This window comes from Quercus robur, chromosome 12, assembly GCF_932294415.1.
Source record: "Quercus robur chromosome 12, dhQueRobu3.1, whole genome shotgun sequence".
Classification (NCBI taxonomy): domain Eukaryota; kingdom Viridiplantae; phylum Streptophyta; class Magnoliopsida; order Fagales; family Fagaceae; genus Quercus; species Quercus robur.
In genome coordinates this window covers 1,870,572-1,895,374 of record NC_065545.1, presented here as the reverse complement: position 1 = coordinate 1,895,374, position 24,803 = coordinate 1,870,572, and the positions used below count along the sequence as shown (strand labels likewise).

The 24,803-nt window shown below is 38.2% G+C and overlaps 1 protein-coding gene across 1 annotated transcript in view; it reads right to left on the bottom strand.

Moving 5' to 3' along the window:
- LOC126710194 (two-component response regulator ARR12-like) overlaps positions 1-14,707 on the bottom strand; it is a 33,244-nt gene extending 18,537 nt beyond the window's left edge. Inside the window, exon 1 of the mRNA XM_050410577.1 lies at positions 14,445-14,707. Coding sequence (XP_050266534.1) covers positions 14,445-14,707 — 263 coding nt within the window. The remainder of the gene's footprint in view (positions 1-14,444) is intronic.
- Positions 14,708-24,803: the final 10,096 nt, after the last annotated feature.

Here is a 24,803-nt window from a genome sequence, read left to right as displayed (position 1 = left end):
TAGGCCTAGAGGTTGTTCTGGTCTCATCCACAATGGTGTCATAAATGTGGGAACTTATGTCTATGAAGTTCTTTTCCTTGAGATCCATCAAAAAGACTGCTCTAGCACAGTTGATTGTAGTCAATTTCCTAATGGGATAGAGGTTAAACATCATGATTATGGTAAGGCACCTCATGTCCACTGGAAAGGCAGTGGTATTCAAACATTTCCCTTCTCTCTGCCCACCTATCCTTTGTTGAATTGTTTCAATAGACACACTCCTGTCCTTGTAATTGATAAATTCTTCATCATCTAATCCTTCAAGCCCTAATGCATCATCTATGACATGAGCATCCAAGACAAATTCTTTACCCCTCACCCAGCAACTCAATTCATTATCCTTTATCACAGCATTTGAGTAAAATTCCCTTATTAAGGGTTCACACACAACAGGGAAACCACCCAAAAGCTTTTCCCATCCTCTTCCTTCAAAACAACTGGGAATAAAAGTTTGCCTTAAATCTTCCAAATCCACAAATCTCTCTTGAATGATTCCTGCATTCAAGAAGTTATCCTTGTATCTCTCAAAATGGTGAACTGACCTAAACAATCTAGGATCCATCTTAAGTCTTTTGTCAGCCTTCTTCGCAGTAGATTTCTTCTTCTGAGGTGAAGGAGCCATCTGTGAACAATCAGAAAAGGCCACAACAACATATAGCAATATATGTGCAGAACCAGTCAGAACCATGTAGTAAACAGAGAGAGATATCAACCAAACAAATGAACTTCAAACACTTAAACAGCAAGCTATTTAGTTCAAACATATGGATAAACCAAGCCTAGGATAGGAAACACATGAACAACATGGTGAAACTATCCTGAAGGCAGATGAATGACATAGAGGCAAATAATGGAAAAATGATATGACACTCAAACAAAATATTGATTCAAACAGAAGCTACCCACAGATAGACACACTAGAACATGCAAATCTAGCACAGTAAAACTCACAACCTCAGAACGAACCAATAGAAATCACTCAACAGCTCAAAGATCAGAATGAAATGAAATAAAATAAACACTTAGCTAAGCACAAGATGAAGAGCAATAAGCATATGGCAATCATTTAACACAAACTATAGCAGCAGAAATCACACGCTAAGCAAGAACAAGGAGCAGAGACCGAAACACAAACCCATTTCAAAAACACAATCAAATGCGAAAAAATCAAGGGTAAAAGCACAAAATTATGAAGAAAAGAGGGTAAAACAGAAAACCCATACCTGTAACTTGACGATTTTGAGCTACAAGAGTGCAACACAAGAGATTGGAAAAGGGAGCACGGAGTGTTTGGGAGGGAGAGTGTTTAGAGAGAAGATGAACAGTCACAAAAATTCGAGGGAAAAACTGAAAAAGTTTAAAAACTGCTCCTGTTTCTGCAAAACACGCGATTTTCGCGACTGGATTAAGTCGCCACACAGTCGCCAGCTCAAGCCGCCAAAGCACATAAGAACAAAATTTTGAAAAAATTTTTCTAAGTGTTTTTCGCGACTGGAAGGTCTACCCGCGAGTGAGTCGCGAGCTGAGCCGCGAAAATCTCTGAGTGATCCTCGCGACTGGACCTTCCACTCGCGAACAAGTCGCCAAACATGACCAGCGAAGATGCGACTGAGGCTCGCGACTTGGCTTACCCGCGACTGAGCCGCCAAAACAGGGCAAAACTGTATTTTTGAAATTTTCAGATTTTTCCAACAAAACACTTTCCAAAAACACCTAAAATACTCAAAAATCTTTTTGTGCTTGAATTAACAAAGATTGAGCATGTGAAAACACATTTTATCAAGTACAATCACACAAATGAATAAGGCATTTATTGAACATAAACTTGTGTGTTGTGTGTGGATATCAACAATGAGATAGTCCTTTGTCTAATGTGAAGCTTCAATGATCAATTTAACCAAGGCATACACAATTAGCACTAGATCATGTGACCAATCTCAATTATAGAAATATGAATATATGACCTCCCACATAACTTGATAACATAACTTGGAGCTTTTCATTTTGCTCCACTTTCAGCCATAACATTTGATCTTTTGAGGCAATCATCTCTCATTGTGAGAGGTATAGACAACATTTTTCTTTGAAGAACAGGCCTTTGGCCTTTTTGAAAGAAATTTCACTTTTAATACAAGGTCGCTTACCCTTTTTCCTAGTCAAATACTAGAATGTGCGACAGGCTTTTGCAGCTCAATATCTCTTTTCATTTGGAGATTTACATTTGGTGAGCTCTTTTTAGCAAAAAAAATAAAAAGTGGGAAGAGATATAGACACAAGTCTATGCATGTTTCAAGATCAACATAACCATTCACTAATCATTCATGACAAGTTTGAAGATCTATTTACAACAATCACATAGTGAAAGTTCAAAAAACGTGTACAAAAACACTTTTGAACGTTTAGACCCCCAAAAACCAATATAATCAACACATGCAATATGTTAAACAACTAGTGTGCGGAAACTTAACATATGCTATAACATGGAATTGATTAAACAACTATCTAAGCCACATCAAAATAAACCACAGCAGATTAATGTAAAGGCAGAGATAGAGAGGAAGGAAGATGCAAACACAGCGATAACACCAGATATGTTATCGAAGAGGAAACCGAAGACCTCGGCGAAAAACCTCTCCGCCGCCCTCCAAGCGGTAATCAATCCACTAGAAAATACAGTTGGGATACAAGGACAGCAATAGACCCTCCAAGCCTAATCTACCCAGTGCACCTAAGCCCTCCAAGCTTCTTGCTCCAACGAGGTTGCGCCGAACCTTTTTCTTTTCTAGCTTTCCGGATTCCGCTACTTCACCGTAGCATCAACCAATGAATATTGGCTCCTTCCTAACTGCTTCCCAGAACTCCAAACGACTGTCTCACAGAGATGATAATGGTGAGAATCAGGTTTGGTATAAAGGCCTCTCAAGGATTTGACAATGGAGAGGAAGAGAGTGAGGGAATTTGATGAGACTCTAAGGTAGAGATTGTGGGTGAAACAATCTGGTTTTTCTTTAGGGTTTCTCTCTCAAAATTCTCTCTGGAAGCCCTCTTTCAATCGTGGGTTAAAAGGGTATTTATACTGAAGAGGAGTGGAATGCGAAACGTCAGGTTTTTCCAAAACAGGGGTGGCTCGCGGCTTGACCTCGCGGCTTGACTAAGTCGCGAGTTCCAGTCGCGAGTTAACCGTATGGCCAGTTGTCCTGTTTTGTCCTGTAGTGCTCCAGCTAGCATGACTGTTCATCTTCCAGCATGCTTGGCACGTGTGCATCTTCTGGCGGGTTGAAGCCGCGAGTCCAGTCGCGAGTCCCAGCCGCGACACTCTGTTTTCTTGCACACTCTTGAGCAATCTTCACACTATCTCACTCACTACCCTTACAACAATCCCACCTAAATACAGGATTACTAAATGCTGAATTACAAGCAAATTTGGCACGGAATAAAGCCAATTAGATGGTTGAATAAATTCAACCTTACAATCTCCCCCTTTGGCTATTCCGTGACAAAACCCTAAAACAGACTCTAGACTTAACATGTGAGTTGGGAACAGTTGATCAAAACTCACTCACACCTAATTCTAGAAGCTGTGAAGCACTTGAATCATATGAACATAAACTCCTGAAACACAACAATACACCATGATCATTGTAAGCAGAAAATTATAAATGCATATGAAACAGGCAATATGAGATCAAGCAAAGATGGAGTTAATAAACAAATCATGGCTTGATTCAACCAAGTGAACACCACAAGGTAGTGATCACAGTGTTCATTCACACTTGGAATGAATCACAAGGACATACAAGTTAACAAGCACAAGGCAAGACACTTGTATGTACAACACTCAACCAATGCATAGCACACAAGGCATATGCATCTAGGAACAATCCTACAAGGGCACAAGAGTGACAGTACATAAACCACAATGCAGAACATTTAGATTTAAAATACTGATTTCACATAGCATAAAGGCTGCACTTAAGCATGGTACATACCACAAGGCCTACAAACTATGCATAAAACATAAACCCTCAAAGCTTACAAAAGCATATGGGTACAAACCAACAAATACCTGAATAACATCATCAAACATATATAAAAGTTTATCCAAGAGTATATGAAGAAAGTTAGAAACAGTTATACACCAAAACACAGTGTATCAAAACCAAAATAACCATTAGTTTAGAAGATGAGACGAAAACAAAAATATGTGTGTGTGTGTACTCCCCCTATCACTATGCACACTTCCCTTTGAACTTTTTCTCCCCCTTACTGAATGCTCTCCCCCTTTTTGTCACGAATAGCTAAAGACTCTCATCCAACTTCCGTTGAATCTCATCTAGCTGATTCTCCATAGTCTCGAGGCGCATTTGGACATGGTTGTTTGTGGAGTAGAGAAGTGCCACAAGCTCATCAACTCGTTTCTGAATATGCTCAAGAACACTGCCAACTCTGTCAGTATGAGAAGCAGTTTGTGCTTGCGGAATACCAGCCTGTGAAGCTTCAGGAACATCACGAGATGTAGATGTGGTATGTGCAGGTGTCTCTGAGTCAGGGGCAAATGAAGGACCCGGAGAGATGTGAGCATGTCTTGGTGATTTGGAGGAGTGACTTCTGCTTGCTTGAAGAGTGAACAAAGAAATGGGACGTTGACGAGTCAACATTTTACCATCTGCAGGAGGAGTAATGCCTGCATTAAGGATGAGCTTCATGACGAGACTGCAAAATGGAATGATTCCTCGAGCTGTAGATCGACAAGCGGTCTTCCTCAGGTTGTAGTAGATGTGAGCACATATATCAATAGGGGCTCCGGTAATGAGATCACACAGAAATATAGCTCTCCCAAGATTGATGAATGTAGTGTTGGACAGTGGGTAGAGATTGGTGAACATGATCAACTTCAGTGTGGTCAACTCAGGTGCAAACTTAGCGGTGCTGATGGAAGTTCCTGCACTAGACACCTCATGATCGTGTCCTAGGATTTGTAGAATTTCCCCAACCTCTGGATTTCGTTCATCATAGGGAGTTAAATTCACATTCTGAGGTCTGGTGATGCTGAGAAGATCTGCGATGGAGTCTGGGGTAACACTAAACTCTGTTCCTCTGACCCAGAAAACGAGGACAGGTCCAAGATCAGAGGCATTGGAGAAGCATTCTTTGACCAGCTCATCCATTGGATCATCAAAGTTTCCGAACAAGTTTGCCCAGTCTCGTTTCTCAAAGATTCGAGGGATGAATGTAGTCCCTAAGGTGTTGAACTCTACTACCCGCTCCACTATAGTTGTTGACTTGTCAAACACATTTAAGTAGGCGTGTGAGTTCAGGGGAACTCTGAATCTATCCTCATTGGGATCTTGAGATGCTTGAGATGATAGACGAGTCCTTTTAGCAACTGGGGATGCTGATTCGTCAGCAACAATGTCTTTACCCCTGGAAGATCGACGAGACATCTGCAAGAGAACAGACCAACAGAAAAGAACCAAGCAACAATACCCCACAAAAGATTGTCAACAAGATTCAGTATAAACAATATTTCAATATAAAAACCCAGACTGAATATAGTGCAGACCCAAACCACAGAAGCACAAATCAATACGTGCATCAAACTTGGTGAAAGTGCACCAAGACAAAGAGAGACGCAACAACTGTCATTGAGACAGGTTAACACGACCATGATATGCAATAACAAACAGCATATGAACATTTAGAACAGATAGCAAACATCACTCCAACAGAGACATGAACATGGGGAAAATATTTCAATCATGAAGAAACCTAACATCCACACATCAAGATTCAGGCAAGAGTAATGAGTAAGTCACATAAACACCAAACCCATTTCAGAAAAGATTCTCAGATTCAATAATCAGCAAAAATTCAGAACAATGAAAAACACATTGACTGCTCAGCATGAAAACGGGTGAGAACAATATCAAAAACAGGATACTCCAAACCCATTACACATAGAGATAAGAATAACGAACACAATACCAGTCCAAACAGTAACAGAAATATGCAGGAAAAAGAAACTGAGATTAAAAAATCAAAACCCATACCTTTTCTTGATGATTTGGAGAAGAAATGAAGCACCAAAAGGGTTTGAAAAATGGATTCACGAAGAGGTTTGGGAGAAAACAGCAGTTTTAAGAGAAGGTGAACAGTTACAAAAGTTCGAGGGAAAACTGAAAGAGGTTTAAAAACTGCTCCTGTTTCTGCAAAACACGCGATATTCGCGACTGGTTCAAGTCGCCACACAGTCGCCAGCTCAAGCCGCCAAAGCACTCAAGAGGAAAATTTTGAAAAATTTTTCTAAGTGTTTTTCGCGACTGGAAGGTCTACCCGCGAGTGAGTCGCGAGCTGAGCCGCGAAAATCTCTGAGTGAATCTCGCGACTGGACCTTCCACTCGCGAACAAGTCGCCAAAACTGACCAGCGAAGATGCGACTGAATCTTGCGACTTGACATACCCGCGACTGAGCCGCCAAAACAGGGCAAAACTGTATTTTTGAAATTTTCAGATTTTTCCAGCAAAACACTTTCCAAAAACACCTAAAACACTCAAAAATATTTTTGTGCTTGAATTAACAAAGATTGAGCATGTGAAAACACATTTTATCAAGTACAATCACACAAATGAATATGGCATTTATCAAACATAAACTTGTGTGTTGTGTGTGGATATCAACAATGAAATAGTCCTTTGTCTAAAGTGAAGCTTCAATGATCAATTCAACCAAGGCATACACAATTAGCACTAGATCATGTGACCAATCTCAATTATAGAAATATGAATATATGACTTCCCACACAACTTGATAACATAACTTGGAGCCTTTCATTTGACTCCACTTTCAACCATAACCTTTGATCTTTTGAGGCAATCATCTCTCATTGTGAGAGGTATAGACAACATTTTTCTTTGAAGAACAGGCCTTTGGCCTTTTTGAAAGAAATTTCACTTTTGATATAAGGTCGCTTACCCTTTTTCCTAGTCAAATACTAGAATGTGCGACAGGCTTTTGCAGCTCAATATCTCTTTTCATTTGGAGATTTACATTTAGTGAGCTCTTTTTAGCAAAAAAATAAAAAATGGGAAGAGATATAGACACAAGTCTATGCATATTTCAAGATCAACATAACCATTCACTAATCATTCATGACAAGTTTGAAGATCTATTTTCAACAATCACATAGATTTCAAGATTTTTCCCATAGTGATATGAGTGCATGAAGACAAGTAATGTTCGAAAATGCACAAAGCCATTAGCACAAAGGTACACGGCAAAACGAGTTTTAAGACAAAACTCAACAAAGTCAATCATGCTTTTTGATTTTCAAATTTTTTTATGTAATTTTTGGATTTTTGACTCAAGAAACAAAAAGATTGATAAAACACAATTAAGAAAAATAATCACAAACAAACAAACAAAATCAAAAGCAACAAGCATACCGAACAAACATAGTCACAAAGCATAGGAAGTATTAATGCATGGACATGTTGTAATGCTTATGCATGAGTACCCCTTTTCACCCACACGGCACTTGCGTTTGGGGTGATTTCCTTAAAGGATTGGGTACGGGAGTTAGGGCTTTCAAACCTTTGTGAGAAGCTTTCCAAGCAGTTGGTGAATGCACCAATCATCTTCATCACGTCCATCATTCCGGGATCTCCGTTTTGCTCTCTAGGTTGATCCCCTGCCCTCGTTCTCCTATCAACTCTTGGTCCTCCTGACCTTTGAGGAATAGCACTGTTCTTTGCTCTCAGCTTTTGGGAATTTGGTCGAGTGTGCCCTTGAAGTCCACAATAATGGCACACATACATTCCTCTAGGACCTCTTTGTGGTCGAGGACGTGACTTGGCACGAGACTCAGACCTGCCCACATACTGATTACGATGATTCAGCATCCGTTGGTCCACCACATCCTTCTTCTCCTCTACCTCGAGCTTCACATCAATAGGGTCAGCTGCAACTGGATCTTTGGCTTTGACAAACTTCACTTCTTTGGTGACATTTCCAGTTGAACTACTTCCTCCGCTATATCCCAGTCCGGATTTGTCTGAGAAGCTCTTTTGAGAAGATATAACATCGTCAAGCTTCTTGGTGGTGACCCTCTCTATTTTTGCATTTGCTTGAACAACCTCACTTTCAAGAAATCTAACTTTAGTGTAAGCTTCGGAGAGCTCACCATTCAAAGTTTCAATCTCGCATTTGGCCTCCCTATACCGGATTAGGAGACTTTTGTAGTCCTCCTCAGCCTTCTTCATCTTTCTCACAGCAGCCTTGGCCACCCTTGTGTATTCACCATATTTCTCCAAAAGTGAGTTGTAATTTTCTTGAAGAGTAGCTGTGCTTTCTTCTTCTTCAGCTTCCGATTCTTCAACAATTCCTAGTGAGTCATCCTCACTATGTTCTCCAAGGTCTTGAACAAGCAAATTCAATTCATCCGAAGACTCAACATGAGCAATAGTCATGAAAGCTGAGTAGTTCCCTTCTCCATCACAGCTCTCTTCAGATTCTGAGTCGGATGAGTCTGAATCACTCAAGGTCGTGGCATACACCTTGCCTTTTGATTTCAAATAATTAGGACATTCCCTCTTGAAGTGTCCATGCCCGTTGCATTCAAAACAAGTAACACCTTGTGTGGATTGGGATTCTTTTCCATCTTTCCTCTTGAAATCCCTCTTCTCCCTTCCAGAATTTTGGAAATTTCTCTTATCATCAAATTTTCCATTGTTTTTGAATTTCAAAAACTTCTTGAAATTTTTAACAAGATAGGCTACATCCTTGTCAACCATATCTTCTCCTGACGAGCCTTGATCTTCCACCTTCTCATTAACGGTCTTTAGAGCAATGGATTTACCCTTCCGTTGATTTGGCAGCGACATTTCATATGTCTGTAGAGAACCAACCAGCTCCTGCACCTTGATGTCGTCAAGATCCTTGCTCTCTTCAATGGCCGTCACTTTAGCACGGAAACTTTCCGGCAATGATCGAAGGATCTTCCTTACAATCTTAGAGTCCTCCATCTTCTCCCCCAAGTTAAACTTGCTGACAACCACTTCATTTAACTTCCCATAGAACGAGTCGAAAGACTCATCCTCACTCATCTTGAGCTCCTCAAACCGAGTGGTCAGCATTTGTAACTTGGTATCTTTCACCTTCTTCGTGCCTTCATAGGTTGTTTCCAGAATCTCCCATGCATCTTTGGCAATAATAATGTGAGAAATCCTGTGAAATTCATCTGGAGACACACCACAGAAAATAGCATTTAGTGCTTTACTGTTAGCATTAGATGCAGTAAGTGCTGCCTTATCCCATGTGGATTTGGCTGCTTCAGGTTTGGTCCAACCCATCTCAACAGCATCCCACACGGATTCATCAATAGAGCATAAAAAGGCTCTCATACGAACCTTCCAAAATGCATAATTACTTCCATCAAAATATGGAGGTGCATTAAGGGATTGAGACCTATCCATCTCAAAAAGAAAGGGAGTCAAGGATCACACAATGGTAATAAAACCAAACAGATGTGTACCCGCTCTGATACCAATTGAAAGTTCAAAAAACGTGTACAAAAACACTTTTGAACGTTTAGACCCCCAAAAACCAATATAATCAACACATGCAATATGTTAAACAACTAGTGTGCGGAAACTTAACATATGCTATAACATGGAATTGATTAAACAACTATCTAAGCCACATCAAAATAAACCACAGCAGATTAATGTAAAGGCAGAGATAGAGAGGAAGGAAGATGCAAACACAGCGATAACACCAGATATGTTATCGAAGAGGAAACCGAAGACCTCGGCGAAAAACCTCTCCGCCGCCCTCCAAGCGGTAATCAATCCACTAGAAAATACAGTTGGGATACAAGGACAGCAATAGACCCTCCAAGCCTAATCTACCCAGTGCACCTAAGCCCTCCAAGCTTCTTGCTCCAACGAGGTTGCGCCGAACCTTTTTCTTTTCTAGCTTTCCGGATTCCGCTACTTCACCGTAGCATCAACCAATGAATATTGGCTCCTTCCTAACTGCTTCCCAGAACTCCAAACGACTGTCTCACAGAGATGATAATGGTGAGAATCAGGTTTGGTATAAAGGCCTCTCAAGGATTTGACAATGGAGAGGAAGAGAGTGAGGGAATTTGATGAGACTCTAAGGTAGAGATTGTGGGTGAAACAATCTGGTTTTTCTTTAGGGTTTCTCTCTCAAAATTCTCTCTGGAAGCTCTCTTTCAATCGTGGGTTAAAAGGGTATTTATACTGAAGAGGAGTGGAATGCGAAACGTCAGGTTTTTCCAAAACAGGGGTGGCTCGCGGCTTGACCTCGCGGCTTGACTAAGTCGCGAGTTCCAGTCGCGAGTTAACCGTATGGCCAGTTGTCCTGTTTTGTCCTGTAGTGCTCCAGCTAGCATGACTGTTCATCTTCCAGCATGCTTGGCACGTGTGCATCTTCTGGCGGGTTGAAGCCGCGAGTCCAGTCGCGAGTCCCAGCCGCGACACTCTGTTTTCTTGCACACTCTTGAGCAATCTTCACACTATCTCACTCACTACCCTTACAACAATCCCACCTAAATACAGGGTTACTAAATGCTGAATTACAAGCAAATTTGGCACGGAATAAAGCCAATTAGATGGTTGAATAAATTCAACCTTACACATAGATTTCAAGATTTTTCCCATAGTGATATGAGTGCATGAAAACAAGCAATGCTCGTAAATGCACAAAGCCATTAGCACAAAGGTACAAGGCAAAACGAGTTTTAAGACAAAAACTCAACAAAGTCAATCAAGCTTTTTGATTTTCAAATTTTTTATGTAATTTTTGGATTTTTGACTCAAGAAACAAAAAGATTGATAAAACACAATTAAGAAATATTCACAAACAAACAACCAAAATCAAAAACAACAAGCATACCACACAAACATAGTCACAAAGCATAGGAAGTATTAGTGCATGGACATGTTGTAATGCTTATGCATGAGTACCCCTTTTCACCCACACGTCACTTGCGTTTGGGGTGATTTCCTTAAAGGATTGGGTACGGGAGTTAGGGCTTTCAAACCTTCGTGAGAAGCTTTCCAAGCAGTTGGTGAATGCACCAATCATCTTCATCACGTCCATCATTCCGGGATCTCCATTTTGCTCTCTAGGTTGATCCCCTGCCCAAGTTCTCCTATCAATTCTTGGTCCTCCTGACCTTTGAGGAGTAGCACTGTTCTTTGCTCTCAGCTTTTGGCAATTTGGTCGAGTGTGCCCTTGAAGTCCGCAATAATGGCACACATACATTCCTCTAGGACCTTTTTGTGGTCGAGGACGTGACTTGGCACGAGACTCAGACCTGCCCACATACTGATTACGGTGATTCAGCATCCGTTGGTTCACCACATTCTTCTTCTCCTCCACCTCGAGCTTCACACCAGTAGGGTCAGCTATAACTGGATCTTTGGCTTTGACAAACTTCACTTCTTTGGTGACATTTCCAGTTGAGCTACTTCCTCCGGTATATCCCAGTCCGGATTTGTCTGAAGAGCTCTTTTGAGAAGATATAACATCATCTAGCTTCTTGGTGGTGACCCTCTCTATTTTTGCATTTGCTTGAACCACCTCACTTTCAAGAAATCTCACTTTAGTGTAAGCTTCGGACAGCTCACCATTCAGAGTTTCAATCTCGCATTTGGCCTCCCTATACCGGATTAGGAGACTTTTGTAGTCCTCCTCAGCCTTCTTCATCTTTCTCACAGCAGCCTTGGCTACCCTTGTGTATTCACCCGACTTCTCCAAGAGTGAGTTGTAATTTTCTTGAAGAGTTGCTGTGCTTTCTTCTTCTTCAGCTTCTGATTCTTCAACAATTCCTAGTGAGTCATCCTCACTATGTTCTCCAAGGTCTTGAACAAGAAAATTCAATTCATCCGAAGACTCAACATGAGCAATCGTCATGAAAGCTGAGTAGTTCCCTTCTCCATCACAGCTCTCTTCAGATTCTGAGTCGGACGAGTCTGAATCACTCAAGGTTGTGGCATACACCTTGCCTTTCGATTTCAAGTAATTAGGACATTCCTTCTTGAAGTGTCCATGCCCGTTGCATTCAAAACAAGTGACACCTTGTGTGGATGGGGATTCTTTTCCATCTTTCCTGTTGAAATCCCTCTTCTCCCTTCCAGAATTTTGGAATTTTCTCTTATCATCAAATTTTCCATTGTTTTTGAATTTCAAAAACTTTCTGAAATTTTTAACAAGATAGGCTACATCTTTGTCCACCATATCTTCTCCCGATGAGCCTTGATCTGCCACCTTCTCATTAGTGGTCTTTAGAGCAAGGGATTTGCCCTTCCGTTGATTTGGCAGCGACATCTCATAGGTCTGTAGAGAACCAACCAGCTCCTGCACCTTGATGTCGTCAAGATCCTTGCTCTCTTCAATAGCTGTCACCTTAGCACGGAAACTTTCCGGCAATGATCGAAGGATCTTCCTTACAATCTTAGAGTCCTCCATCTTCTCCCCCAAGTTAAACTTACTGACAACCACTTCATTTAACTTCCCATAGAACGAGTAGAAAGACTCATCCTCACTCATCTTGAGCTCCTCAAACCGAGTGGTCAGCATTTGTAACTTGGTATCTTTCACCTTCTTCGTGCCTTCATAAGTTGTTTCCAGAATCTCCCATGCATCTTTAGCAATAGTAATGTGAGAAATCCTATGAAATTCATCTGGAGACACACCACAGAAAATAGCATTTAGTGCTTTACTGTTAGCATTAGATGCAGCAAGTGCTGCCTTATCCCATGTGGATTTGGCTGCCTCAGGTTTGGCCCAACCAATCTCAACAGCATCCCACACGGATTCATCAATAGAGCATAAAAAGGCTCTCATACGAACCTTCCAAAATGCATAATTACTTCCATCAAAATATGGAGGTGCATTAAGGGATTGAGACCTATCCATCTCAAAAAGGGAGTCAAGGATCACACAATGGTAATGAAACCAAACAGATGTGTACCCGCTCTGATACCAATTGAAAGTTCAAAAACGTATACAAAAACACTTTTGAACGTTTAGACCCCCAAAAACCAATTTAATCAACACACGCAATATGTTAAACAACTAGTGTGCGGAAACTTAACATATGCTATAACATGGAATTGATTAAACAACTATCTAAGCCACAACAAAATAAACCACAGCAGATAATGTAAAGGCAGAGATAGAGAGGAAGGAAGATGCAAACACAGCGATAACACCAGATATGTTATCGAAGAGGAAACCGAAGACCTCTGCGAAAAACCTCTCCGCCGCCCTCCAAGCGGTAATCAATCCACTAGAAAATACAGTTGGGATACAAGGACAGCAATAGACCCTCCAAGCCTAATCTACCCAATGCACCTAAGCCCTCCAAGCTTCTTACTCCAACGAGGTTGCACCGAACCTTTTTCTTTTCTAGCTTTCCGGATTCCGCTACTACACCGTAGCATCAACCAATGAATATTGGCTCCTTCCTAACTGCTTCCCAGAACTCCAAACGTCTGTCTCACAGAGATGATAATGGTGAGAACCAGGTTTGGTATAATGCCTCTCAAGGATTTGACAATGGAGAGGAAGAGAGTGAGGGAATTTGATGAGACTCTAAGGTAGAGATTGTGGGTGAAACAATCTGGTTTTTCTTTAGGGTTTCTCTCTCAAAATTCTCTCTGGAAGCTCTCTTTCAATCGTGGGTTAAAAGGGTATTTATACTGGAGTGAAGAGGAATGCGAAACGTCAGGTTTTTCCAAAACAGGGGTGGCTCGCGGCTTGACTAAGTCGCGAGTTCCAGTCGCGAGTTAACCGTATGGCCAGTTGTCCTGTTTTGTCCTGTAGTGCTCCAGCTAGCATGACTGTTCATCTTCCAGCATGCTTGGCACGTGTGCATCTTCTGGCGGGTTGAAGCCGCGAGTCCACCCGCGAGTCCCAGCCGCGACACTCTGTTTTCTTGCACACTCTTGAGCAATCTTCACACTATCTCACTCACTACCCTTACAACAATCCCACCTAAATACAGGGTTACTAAATGCTGAATTACAAGCAAATTTGGCACGGAATATAGCCAATTAGATGGTTGAATAAATTCAACCTTACATAAATCAATAATCAATGTAGCACAATGTGAAGCAAGAAACAAAAGTAAAAACATAATGTCTCCCTCTATCGTATACAACTCATAAAAAAGAAGACATCAAAATAAATACATCATGAGCTAGAAAAAAAGTACAAAGTGAAGCACCTAGATACAATCTAAAACTCCGAAGCTCCAAAACAACAAAAAAATCTCCTTTTATCAACAAAAACTCCATCCATATGTATTCCCCTTTTTTTTGACAAATTGCCAAAGGGCAATCACTCATCATCAAAAGGAGGTGGTGGAGGTGACCATCTAAAAGTCGCCAACTCTGCACGCAATGCCTGTAGCTTCGTGAGCATGTCCACCAAGAGCTGACCATAAGCCGCCTGAACGGTTATGACAGTGTCCAACATATGATGAATGCTTGAATCATTTGAAGTAGAAGGTGGAGGATCAGCAGCAGTAGTCGGATCAACAAATGCATTTGTAGTCGGATCACCTAAAGAAGGAGGAGGAGGAGGAGGTGCACTAGAGGAAGACTCTACTCTAGGGCGTTTAGAGCTAGCTCTCATTTGAGTAGCTCTCTATCGAAGGAAGGTGGCACCTATGGGAGCTATGATGTGAAAAGGCTCAGACGTCAAAAACTCTTCTAAACCTAAATGTAATAAAATCTTATGAATAAAAGCGAGAAAAAACAGACTATGAGCAGTAGAATTACTCCTATGAACCTCAACCAAAGATCGAATGAAAAGATGAGGAAAACTCATAGGAGCATCTGTGACAAGAGCATACAAAAATGCATCTCTCTAGAGGGCAAGTGAGAGATGGGCTAAATAGAATGGCAAGAAATCTGGAAAAAAAGATAATAAATTTCAGTCAACTCGTGAGAAGTGATCTGAGGATCAGTACCCCACTAGATAGAAGACCCAATAAGATATGACATAATATCATCAAAGGGAGGAGACTCATCGTAAGGATAAACAGGCTGACGAACCAACGGTACCCCAAGAGTAGAGGCCACTACCGAAGGAGTAATGGTGTACTCTTCACCCTGTATCCAACTCTTCACAAACTAAGTGTTGGAGTCAATGGAGTGGATAGAGAGGTTCAAGTAGAACTCTCTGATCAAGGTAGCTGAAGGAGGAGGGTCAATGTCCATCAATGGCAACTAGCCCCTATGCTCAAAGTTTCTCCTAATCCCAGGGTTAAGCTCATCTAAAACTACCTTTCTCTCAGCCCACACAGATCTAAGAATGTTCAACTTCTCATATGTCTCTTGGTTTTTCTCACTCAAAAACCTCTCACTATCAAAAGGAGCAGAAGAGGATGTGGATGTCCTATGAGTTCTAGTCTTCCTAACCATGATGCTTAGTTTGGAATAGGATAGACAGAAAAAGACAAAGAGGAAGAAGAAAAAAAAAACAAAGAAAACCCAAGGGCAAACTGCATCAGACACAGTTAGAGCAAAAACAATATAAAAAATAACAATCTATATGATGCATGAATAGTAATAACACATGATGCATGCTCTAATGTAGTAAGAATAATTCAATTATACATTAAAAATCACAAAATTGGCTTAAACATAGAGTTTATATCAAAAACCCCAAATTTTGAAAACCCACTTTCAAAATCAATTGATCATTACACAAGTTAGATAATAGAATGTAATGACCAAATGAATCAATAACACAAGCCAATTTCACCAAATTTAGCTTAATTGAACAAAATCCCCAAATCGGGTAGTTTCAAGCCCTAGAAATTTCAATTTTTCCCAATTCATCAAACTGATCAAAGTAAACCACAAAGATCATGTTTATATCATCCCACAACAAAAACCCAATAATCAATTTTGAAAGAAAACATCGAAAACACCAAAAATCCCAAATTTCTATAGGTTCGAAATTTTCCCTTAAATGCATGAAAACTGAAAATAAACAAAAAAAGGAAGGGTAGAATAGTCTTACCGGTGCTAGAAGACAAAAACCCTTGAAAATTTTGAGGGAAAACGACAAAAATTGGCTTAAGATGGATCAGTTGAAGAGAGAGAGCCAAAAAGTTTTTGAAAAAGTTTGAAATAGTGATGAACACGTGAAAAACTTATGCTTTTTAAAAAAACTCTCTTAACGATTTTCGATTGATCAAAAAATAGATTTGATCGATCGAAAATTATTGTCAGTTAATCCAGCATCAATCGAACATCGATCGAGCCAGACAAATTCAAACCAAAATTTTAATTGCAATTTCGATCGGTCAAGCAACAAGTTCGATCGATCAAAAATCTGGAAAAATCAAATTTTTGAAAAACAGAGCAATTTTTATGTAGAAACTCCTCAAAGCATGGTATTTCATGAATAAAATGCATGAGTATGAAATTTCAAGTTTTTCAAAAACACTTGTATTTAACCTAGAGCTCCCAAAAACAAAATTTTCAATCAACTTGTCCTCAAATTTCAAACTTTAAACACATTTTTGCATTAGAATCAATGAATTTTTAATCTTGGATGGCCACAACAAGATCACACACAATAACATGTACAAAGTTTAGCAAATAGTAACTTGTGTAGTGTGTGCAACTAACAAAAATTTGAGATACATGTGAGGTGATATGTGAATAGTAAGTAATCACAATTTCTACAAAATTCATCACATAAATTTGAAAGAGACTATCACCTAAAGAGTTACATCATATAACTCCCACATCTCCTAGAAGACAAGCTTGCAATCATATAGGTTTCTTGATTTGCCTCATAATGTACACACCAATTTTATTTGATTAGAAACTTATTGAAATAGCCAAGATAATATACATACCAATTTTAGTATTTAAACCGAGGTTACACCTTATATTTTTTATGTGCATGTGTTACACTTTCTCGAGCACAAAATCTTATGATATGCACTAAGGTATTTATGATTGGCTAGTAAACAGTGGTGAGATGGCATGTGACTTCAAGATCAAGATCAAGTGATCAAAAACTATAAACATTTTCCCACACAACATGCACTACAAAGCTTAAACTAGTAAAGTGCAATAAGATAAGCTCATCCAAACTAAACAAGGTACATAAACATGTTATGTAAAGATAATATGGCCAACCTTGATTTCAAATTCAAGAAAAAATAATGCAAAAGATATTTTTCTTCCCTTTTCCTCCTTTTTTTTTTAAAAAAAAAAATGGAAAAGAATAGCAAAAACAACCTAGTATGAAATGCATGAATATTATGCAATGCAAATCCTAGAAAAAACAAAAACAAAAACAAAATAACAAAGAAGAATGGTCACAAAGAGTAGAACGATGAAGCACAAGGACCATGAGAGCCAAGGATGACTAGGGACATAGAATCACACCAATTACTTGACGAAGTGTCTTAAACTTACTTCTATCAAGAGATTTGGTGAAGATGTCAGCATTCTGACATTCAGTAGGGATGTATTCAAGAGCCATAATCTTCCTTTCAACCAAATCCCTAATAAAGTGATATTCAATCTCTATGTGCTTAGTCTTAGAATGTTGAATAGGGTTTTTAGAGATATCAATAGCACTAGAATTATCACAATAGACAACCATGGTGTCTTGTGATATCCCATAATCACTCAAAAGCTTTTTCATTCAAAGCAGCTGTGAAAAACAACTTCTAGCAGCAATATATTCTGCTTCTGCAGTAGACAGAGAGGCAGAATTTTGTTTTTTATTCATCCAAGCAACAAGATTGACTCCTACATAAAAACACCCACCAGTAGTGCTTTTTCTATTATTGGCATTGCTGGCCCAATTTGAATAAGAAAATCTAGTAAGAGACAGATTTGACTCTTTGCTATAAAACAATCCATAATCACAAGTTCCATCAACATATTTTATGATTCTTTTAACAGCATTCAAATGTGAAATTTTAGGATTAGATCGAAACCTAGAACATACACCAACACTGAAAGCAATATCAAGACGACTTGCAATTAAATACAAAAGATAACCAATCATGTTTCTATATAATGTAACATCAACAGACTCACCCGATGGATTATTGGTTAACTTTGTATTAGCAACCATTGGTGTTCTAGCATGTATAACCTTATCAAGTTCAAATCTCTTGACTAGATTTCTAGCATACTTTGCTTGGTTGATGTAGATTCCAAAATCCGTTTACTTCACCTACAATCCCAAGAAATAAGTCAATTTACCAACCATACTCATTTCAAACATTGCCTTCATTTCATCTACAAAAGATTGAGCAAGAGAATCATTAGTAGCACCAAAAACAATATCAACATAAATTTGAGCTACTACAAAATAATTCTTATCATTTCGTATGAAGAGAGTAGTATCTGCAAATCCTCTTTTGAATCCATGCTTAGTGAGATATGCAGTTAACCTATCATACCACGGCCTGGGAGCTTGTTTCAAATCATAGAGGGCTCTCTTTAACTTGTAGACATCATCTGGTCTGTAAAGATCAACAAAACCCTTTGGTTGTTCAACATATATCTCTTCTTGCAACATTCCATTTAAGAAAGCACTATTGACATCTATTTGATACAACTTGAAATTTAGATAACCTGTTATGGCCAAAAGTATCCTAATGAATTCCAGTCTTGCTACCGGTGCAAAAGTCTTATCAAAATCAATCCCTTCCACTTGTGTGTAACCTTGAGCAACAAGTCTTGATTTATATCTAATGATTGTACCATGTTCATCTGACTTGTTCTTAAAAATCCACTTAGTTCCAATCACATTTACTCCCTTTGGCCTAGGAACTAATTCCTACACATCATTTCGAACAAATTGATGAAGTTCTTCATGCATAGAATTAACCCAATCAGTATTTTGAAGTGCTTCATCCACCTTTTTCGGTTCAAATTGGGATAGAGAGCATGAGTGAGTAATTACATTTAAGGTTTTGGATCTCAATCTCATGTTATCATTTAGACTACCCAATATATTTGTGGCAGGGTGATTTAACTTTACTTTAGAAGATGGATCTTTGACCAGAGATGTGGAGGTACCTTTTTGTTCTGATGAAGGACCAATCTCTCTTTGTTATTGTTGAGTTTCATGAATCGGTGTGGATGGTTCTGAACTTGATGGTACTGAAACAATAGCATTCAATAACAGTAGCTCTTCATCACTATGCTTCCCAACATAATCATCAGGAATAGAATTCTCAACCTCCATAGTCTTTTCTTGAATCGGAAGAGAATTTTCTGAATGAGGTTTTGAACATAGTTCATCATTGATCACCACATTTGAAGACTCCATGACTGTTTTAGTTCTCAGATTGTATAGTATGTATGCTCTACTAGTGGATGAGTACCCCAGAAAGTATCCCCTTGTTGCTCTTTGCATTAAATTTTTCTAGGTTCTCTCTATCACGTAGAATGTAACAGTCACTGCCAAATATCTAGAAGTATTTGACAATAGGCTTATTTCCTCTCCAGAGTTCATAAGGAGTTTTCTTGGAATCAGGTCTGAAATACACCCGATTGCAGTGTTAACAACTTCTCTCCAGAAGGACTTAAGCAACTTTTTGTTGTGTAGCATGACATGATCCATCTCTTGAACAACCCTATTCTTCCGTTTCACTATTCCATTCTGTTGTGGTGTCTTGAGTGAGGAGAACTCTTGATGTGTGTCTTGATCATTGCAGAAGGTAGCCAACTTTGTATTTTCAAATTCTCTTTCATGATCACTTCTAATTCTGATGATCACTTTTAATTCTAGCTATCACAGTACCTTTCTCAACTTGCAATTTCTTGCACAAGTGTATCACCTTTTCAGGAGCCTCAGCTTTATCTCTCAAAAGCACAACCCAAGTATATTTAGTAAAATCATCCATAACAACTAGAATATACTTCTTTCCACCTAAACTCTGAACTTTGACAGGACCCATAAGATCAATGTGCAACAACTCAAGAAGTCTTGAAGTTTGAACTTCAATTATAGATGGATGCTTGGACTTCACTTGTTTACCCATCTGACATGGTCCACAAATGCACTTTTCTATCTTCTCAAACTTGGGCAAATCAATAACTTCATCACACTTGGAAGTCTTCTCTAATTACTTGTGACTTGCATGTCTCAACCGTTGATGCCATAAGTCTACTTGATTGATCTTTGCACTGAAACACTTGTTACTTATATTTGGTGTTATACTATAACAGTTGTCAGCTATCCTTACACCAATACATATACAATCATCTCCTCCATCAAGTATCTCATATTCATACTTGGTGAAGAGAACATTCAGTCTATTGTCACAAATCTAACTGATGCTGAGTAAGTTAGCCTTCAACCCATCAACATACCAGACATCTTCAAAAACTGGCAACCCTGGAAAGTCCACAGTTCCTATGCCTCTGATCACAGATTTGCTTTCATCTCCAAATGTGATTGTCCCAATCTTTCCTTCAAAGAGTGTCTTGAATAACACTTTATTTCCTGTCATATGCTTGGAACAACCACTATCCAAATACCAAAGACAAGAATCACGTGCCTTTAAGGTGGTTAAAGCAGTATAACACACATAATTATCATCACATGAAATTATACCAAGATGCTCAAGAAAAGACTTAACAAAAGCAACAAGAGACATGAACCACAAGTAGATAAGTTGAAATATTAGCAATAAGAACTTCCAAGGATCCATGACAACAGGGGTCAAGGATCAACTCTTAGATCAAAGGATCTAAATGCTAGAGCTAACCAACTCTGATACCACTTGTACGTTTTTAGACCCCTTAAACGCAAACATATTAACTTAGTTATTTAGCTAAGTGATTAACTTAGGTAAATTATGCAGATCTAGGTTATACATAAATCATATCATTGAAATTATGCGGAAAATAAATAATACGATGATATGATAACCTAGGAAAACTAAACCAGTAAAAAACCTGGGGAGAATTTAACCTAACTATCCTTAAGGTAAAACAAATCCACTATAAAAGAATTGAAATTTACACAACATCCTATTGCTACCTCGAGTAGGAAACTTACTACCATGACCACGTGATAGCTCCGAGTCCACGAACTACTTCTTTCTTAGATTCACGGCAACCACAAGTACTCCCACTTGTGTTTCTCTTTAAGCTCTTTATGCAGCAATTGAAGCGATCATCAAGCTCTTGGCATGAATCTTGATTCTTGATAACCCTAAGTATGTATGAAGGCAAAAACCTCTAGATCTCACAAGAGATTCATACATACAGTATAAACATCAATTATAAAACATGGCTAGGGTTTTCTTTTTATACTTAAGGCAAAATATAAAACCCTACACGTCATACGGGCTTGGGCTGAGTTGAAAATTATGCAGAAAAACAATCTGTACAAGTTTCGATCGATCGAACCTTGCAAATTTACAAAATAAATCCTACAATACACTTGATTCTAACTTTACACATAAACACACTTTGAGCAAGTTTAAAACAAGACTAAACGTTTTGATCATGGTTTGCCAACATTACATAATGAAGTTCTAATATATTTAAACCTAATGTCTTAAAACCTAACAGAGTGATTGTAGGATTTATTGGTCAAAATTTGTAAGGCTTGATCGATCGATTGAAACTTATGCAGATTTAATTTTTTGCAGAAATTCCAATTCAGCCCAAACTCATATGACATGTAGGGTTAAGTGTTTTACTTCAAGTATAAAAGGAAAAACCCTAACTACATTTTAGAAGTCTTTGGAGAGTTGTGTGTTGAATCTTCTGTGAGATCTAGAGGTGTTTACCTTCATACACATACATAGAGTTGTCAAGATCAAGATTTACATCAAGAATTTGATGATCTCTTCAGTTGTTGCATAAAGAACTTTAAAGAAGATTTGAAACCTTTGAGTGGAGTCTCAAAGTCACAAGTAGGAGAACTTGTGGTTGCTATAGATCAAAGAAAGAAGTAGTTCGTGAACTTGGAGCTATCATATGGTCGTGGTAGTAAGTTTTATACTCAAGGTAGCAATAGGATATTAGTGGTCTAAGTTATATTGTAAAAACTTCAATTCTTTCATAGTTAATCTATTTTTACCTTGAGGATAGTTAAGTTAAATTCTCCCCAAATTTTTTATCGGTTTGGTTTTCCTAGGTCATCATATCGTGGTGTACTTTATATTTCCACATTATTTGCATGATATGATATTATTGTGTTAATTTAGAACTAATTAATTCATCTAAGTAATCACTTGGTTAAATAATTCGGTTAAACAACTTGTGTTAAGAGGTCTAAAAATATACAGTTTTATTCGCCATTGTTGCAAGAGTGATATTGTCATTGTGCCCATTCATCATCCCAAAGCCATTGCAAGGACCATTTGGTGCCCCATTGTCATTGAAACTCTTTTCACTTGTTCCAATTAGCACTTCTCCATTAGTCATTTGGATTCCGGTATCAATGCCATTATTATAGCCAAAATTTGGAGCTATAATAGAACTGTTGAGAGACGCCATATTTTTCTTAATGTCTGGAATATAACTAACGTTGAGAATTCCATGTGTATCAAAGTTGGAGTACAATAGGGAATCATTTAGAAGATGAGGCCAAATTGGTTGAGTTTGTTGTGGATATTTGTCATTACAATTTGAAGTATTCACTATGCCATTCTTAACATTATTCATAAGGCCACATGTCATATCTCCCAACGATGGAAAATTGGATCCAACGTTGTTAGCAAAAGCTAGACGATTTTCTTGATGAAGAGAATTATTTCTATTTCCAAAAGGTGGCTGTTGAAGATTGTTCAATGAGCGCCATTGCTCATGTCCTAGTTGAGGCACAAAGTTGGAACTTGAAGCATTATGCTTGGTAAAACGTGCAGGTTCTATGTTGAGAGCATTAAAGGATTCTTCATATCCAAACTGAGCTCCACTTGAAGATGCTCTATTAGAAGGGATACCACCAAGGATAGAACCATTAAGTGCCATAAAATTACCTCCAAATCCTGGTTGGAACATAGATGTTCTCTTTTGTTGTTGCTATGGGAATTGGAAATAGTTTTGTTGAAAATTTTTGAATATGTGTAATAGAGGAAGACCAGAGGCAAAGCTTGATCTAAAGGATACGCCCTTTGAGGTGCAAAGACCTTTTTCCGCGACTTTCTTTAGGAATAAACGATCTGCAATATTCCCATGTATATACATAATCATCACTAAGCAATTATAATGATTAAGAAACAATAAACAAGATTGTGCATGCATGCTTTCATTTACAAACAAAAATGATTCTTAACAAATTAGACTTTAATTCATAGGTGCACTTTGTTTATGATGATGTTGAATATGACATGTTACATGACTCCTTTGGTGGTTTTAAAATTGTTAATGACAAGCCTCTTAAGAAAAAGACTAAGAAATTTCAAGAGAAATTCAGCAAGTTTATTTGTGAAAAGGATGCCTTAACTGATAAACTTAATGAATCTAATTTTTTGAAATATGTGTGGGTGAAAAAAATGTGTGAAAATGCGTGTAATGTTGTTTAAAAACTGAAAACTTGTTATTAAACAACTCTACCAAACGGGGCATTAATTTCACAATGTATACCCGGCCCAATTTGTTTTAGAGACTGCTAGTTCATTTGAACCATGGCTTCAAAAATGGGTTCAGCAAAAAAGAGAAGAAAATACAAGATTGGGCTCAAAGTCTAGTGCTTATCCACTACAAGGGTTTGGTTGGCCCAAGCGAACCCTCACGTAAAGAAAGAACATGGATAAAAAGTACACATGTCAAGCAACCACATTGCGTGGACATGTAGAATTTACCAACTTGAGTATAATATGTGAGCAAGTAAGTAAAACCCTAACCTTGAGCTTAAATTAGCGTCAAAGATATGGATTTTAATTAACTCAACTGATATAGTTTCTGATTGTTGAATAAAAGATTTAAGGTTCAATCTTCGCCTACACTAAAAACTAATTGGTTTCTTCATCTAATGATAAAGAGCTATTATCAAGAGCGGATGATATAGGTTGAAACTCTATTAAAAAAAAAAAAGAAAAAAAAAGCATCAGAGATAAGCATATTACATATTCCTCCTTGTTCTCATCTTATAGTTATCTAATGCCGTCATTTACTTTTATTAGATAATTAAAACTTAAAATACGTATGAAGAATTTATACCTAGGTTTTATTATGATCAAATAAGCTTATTGGCAATGTTTTTTCAAGAAGAAAGATAGCATCATTGCTATGACCTCTTATCTAGTGTACAGCACTTACGTCCATAGGGACACTATCAAACATACATACTTACCAGATTGGTCCTTTTATTTTCTAGTCCAAATGAGGACATTTGCAATGAAAATCTTAAATACACAATCTTGCAATAACACCCTCATTTAATATTAATTTGCAATGTCTATTGATACTATAAATGAGTAATGCTACCGCCACTAATTTTTTTGCAATATTTTACAAATTGTTAAGGTGGTAAATTTTTACATGTGCTCATTTGGACTTACTATTTACATTACATTTTTACTACTAATAACTACTTACCATATTAGCAATTTAAAAAACAATTTGTAACTCTAGCATTTTTTCATTATAAATTAGTGTCTAAATAAATAGATAAGTGGACAGATTAATCTTGAATCAAGGTATTGAGTAAATTGTTAAATTTTTTATAGCTTTTTATTTTATTTTTATTTTTTATAATGTTAAAGTTATAGTTTAGG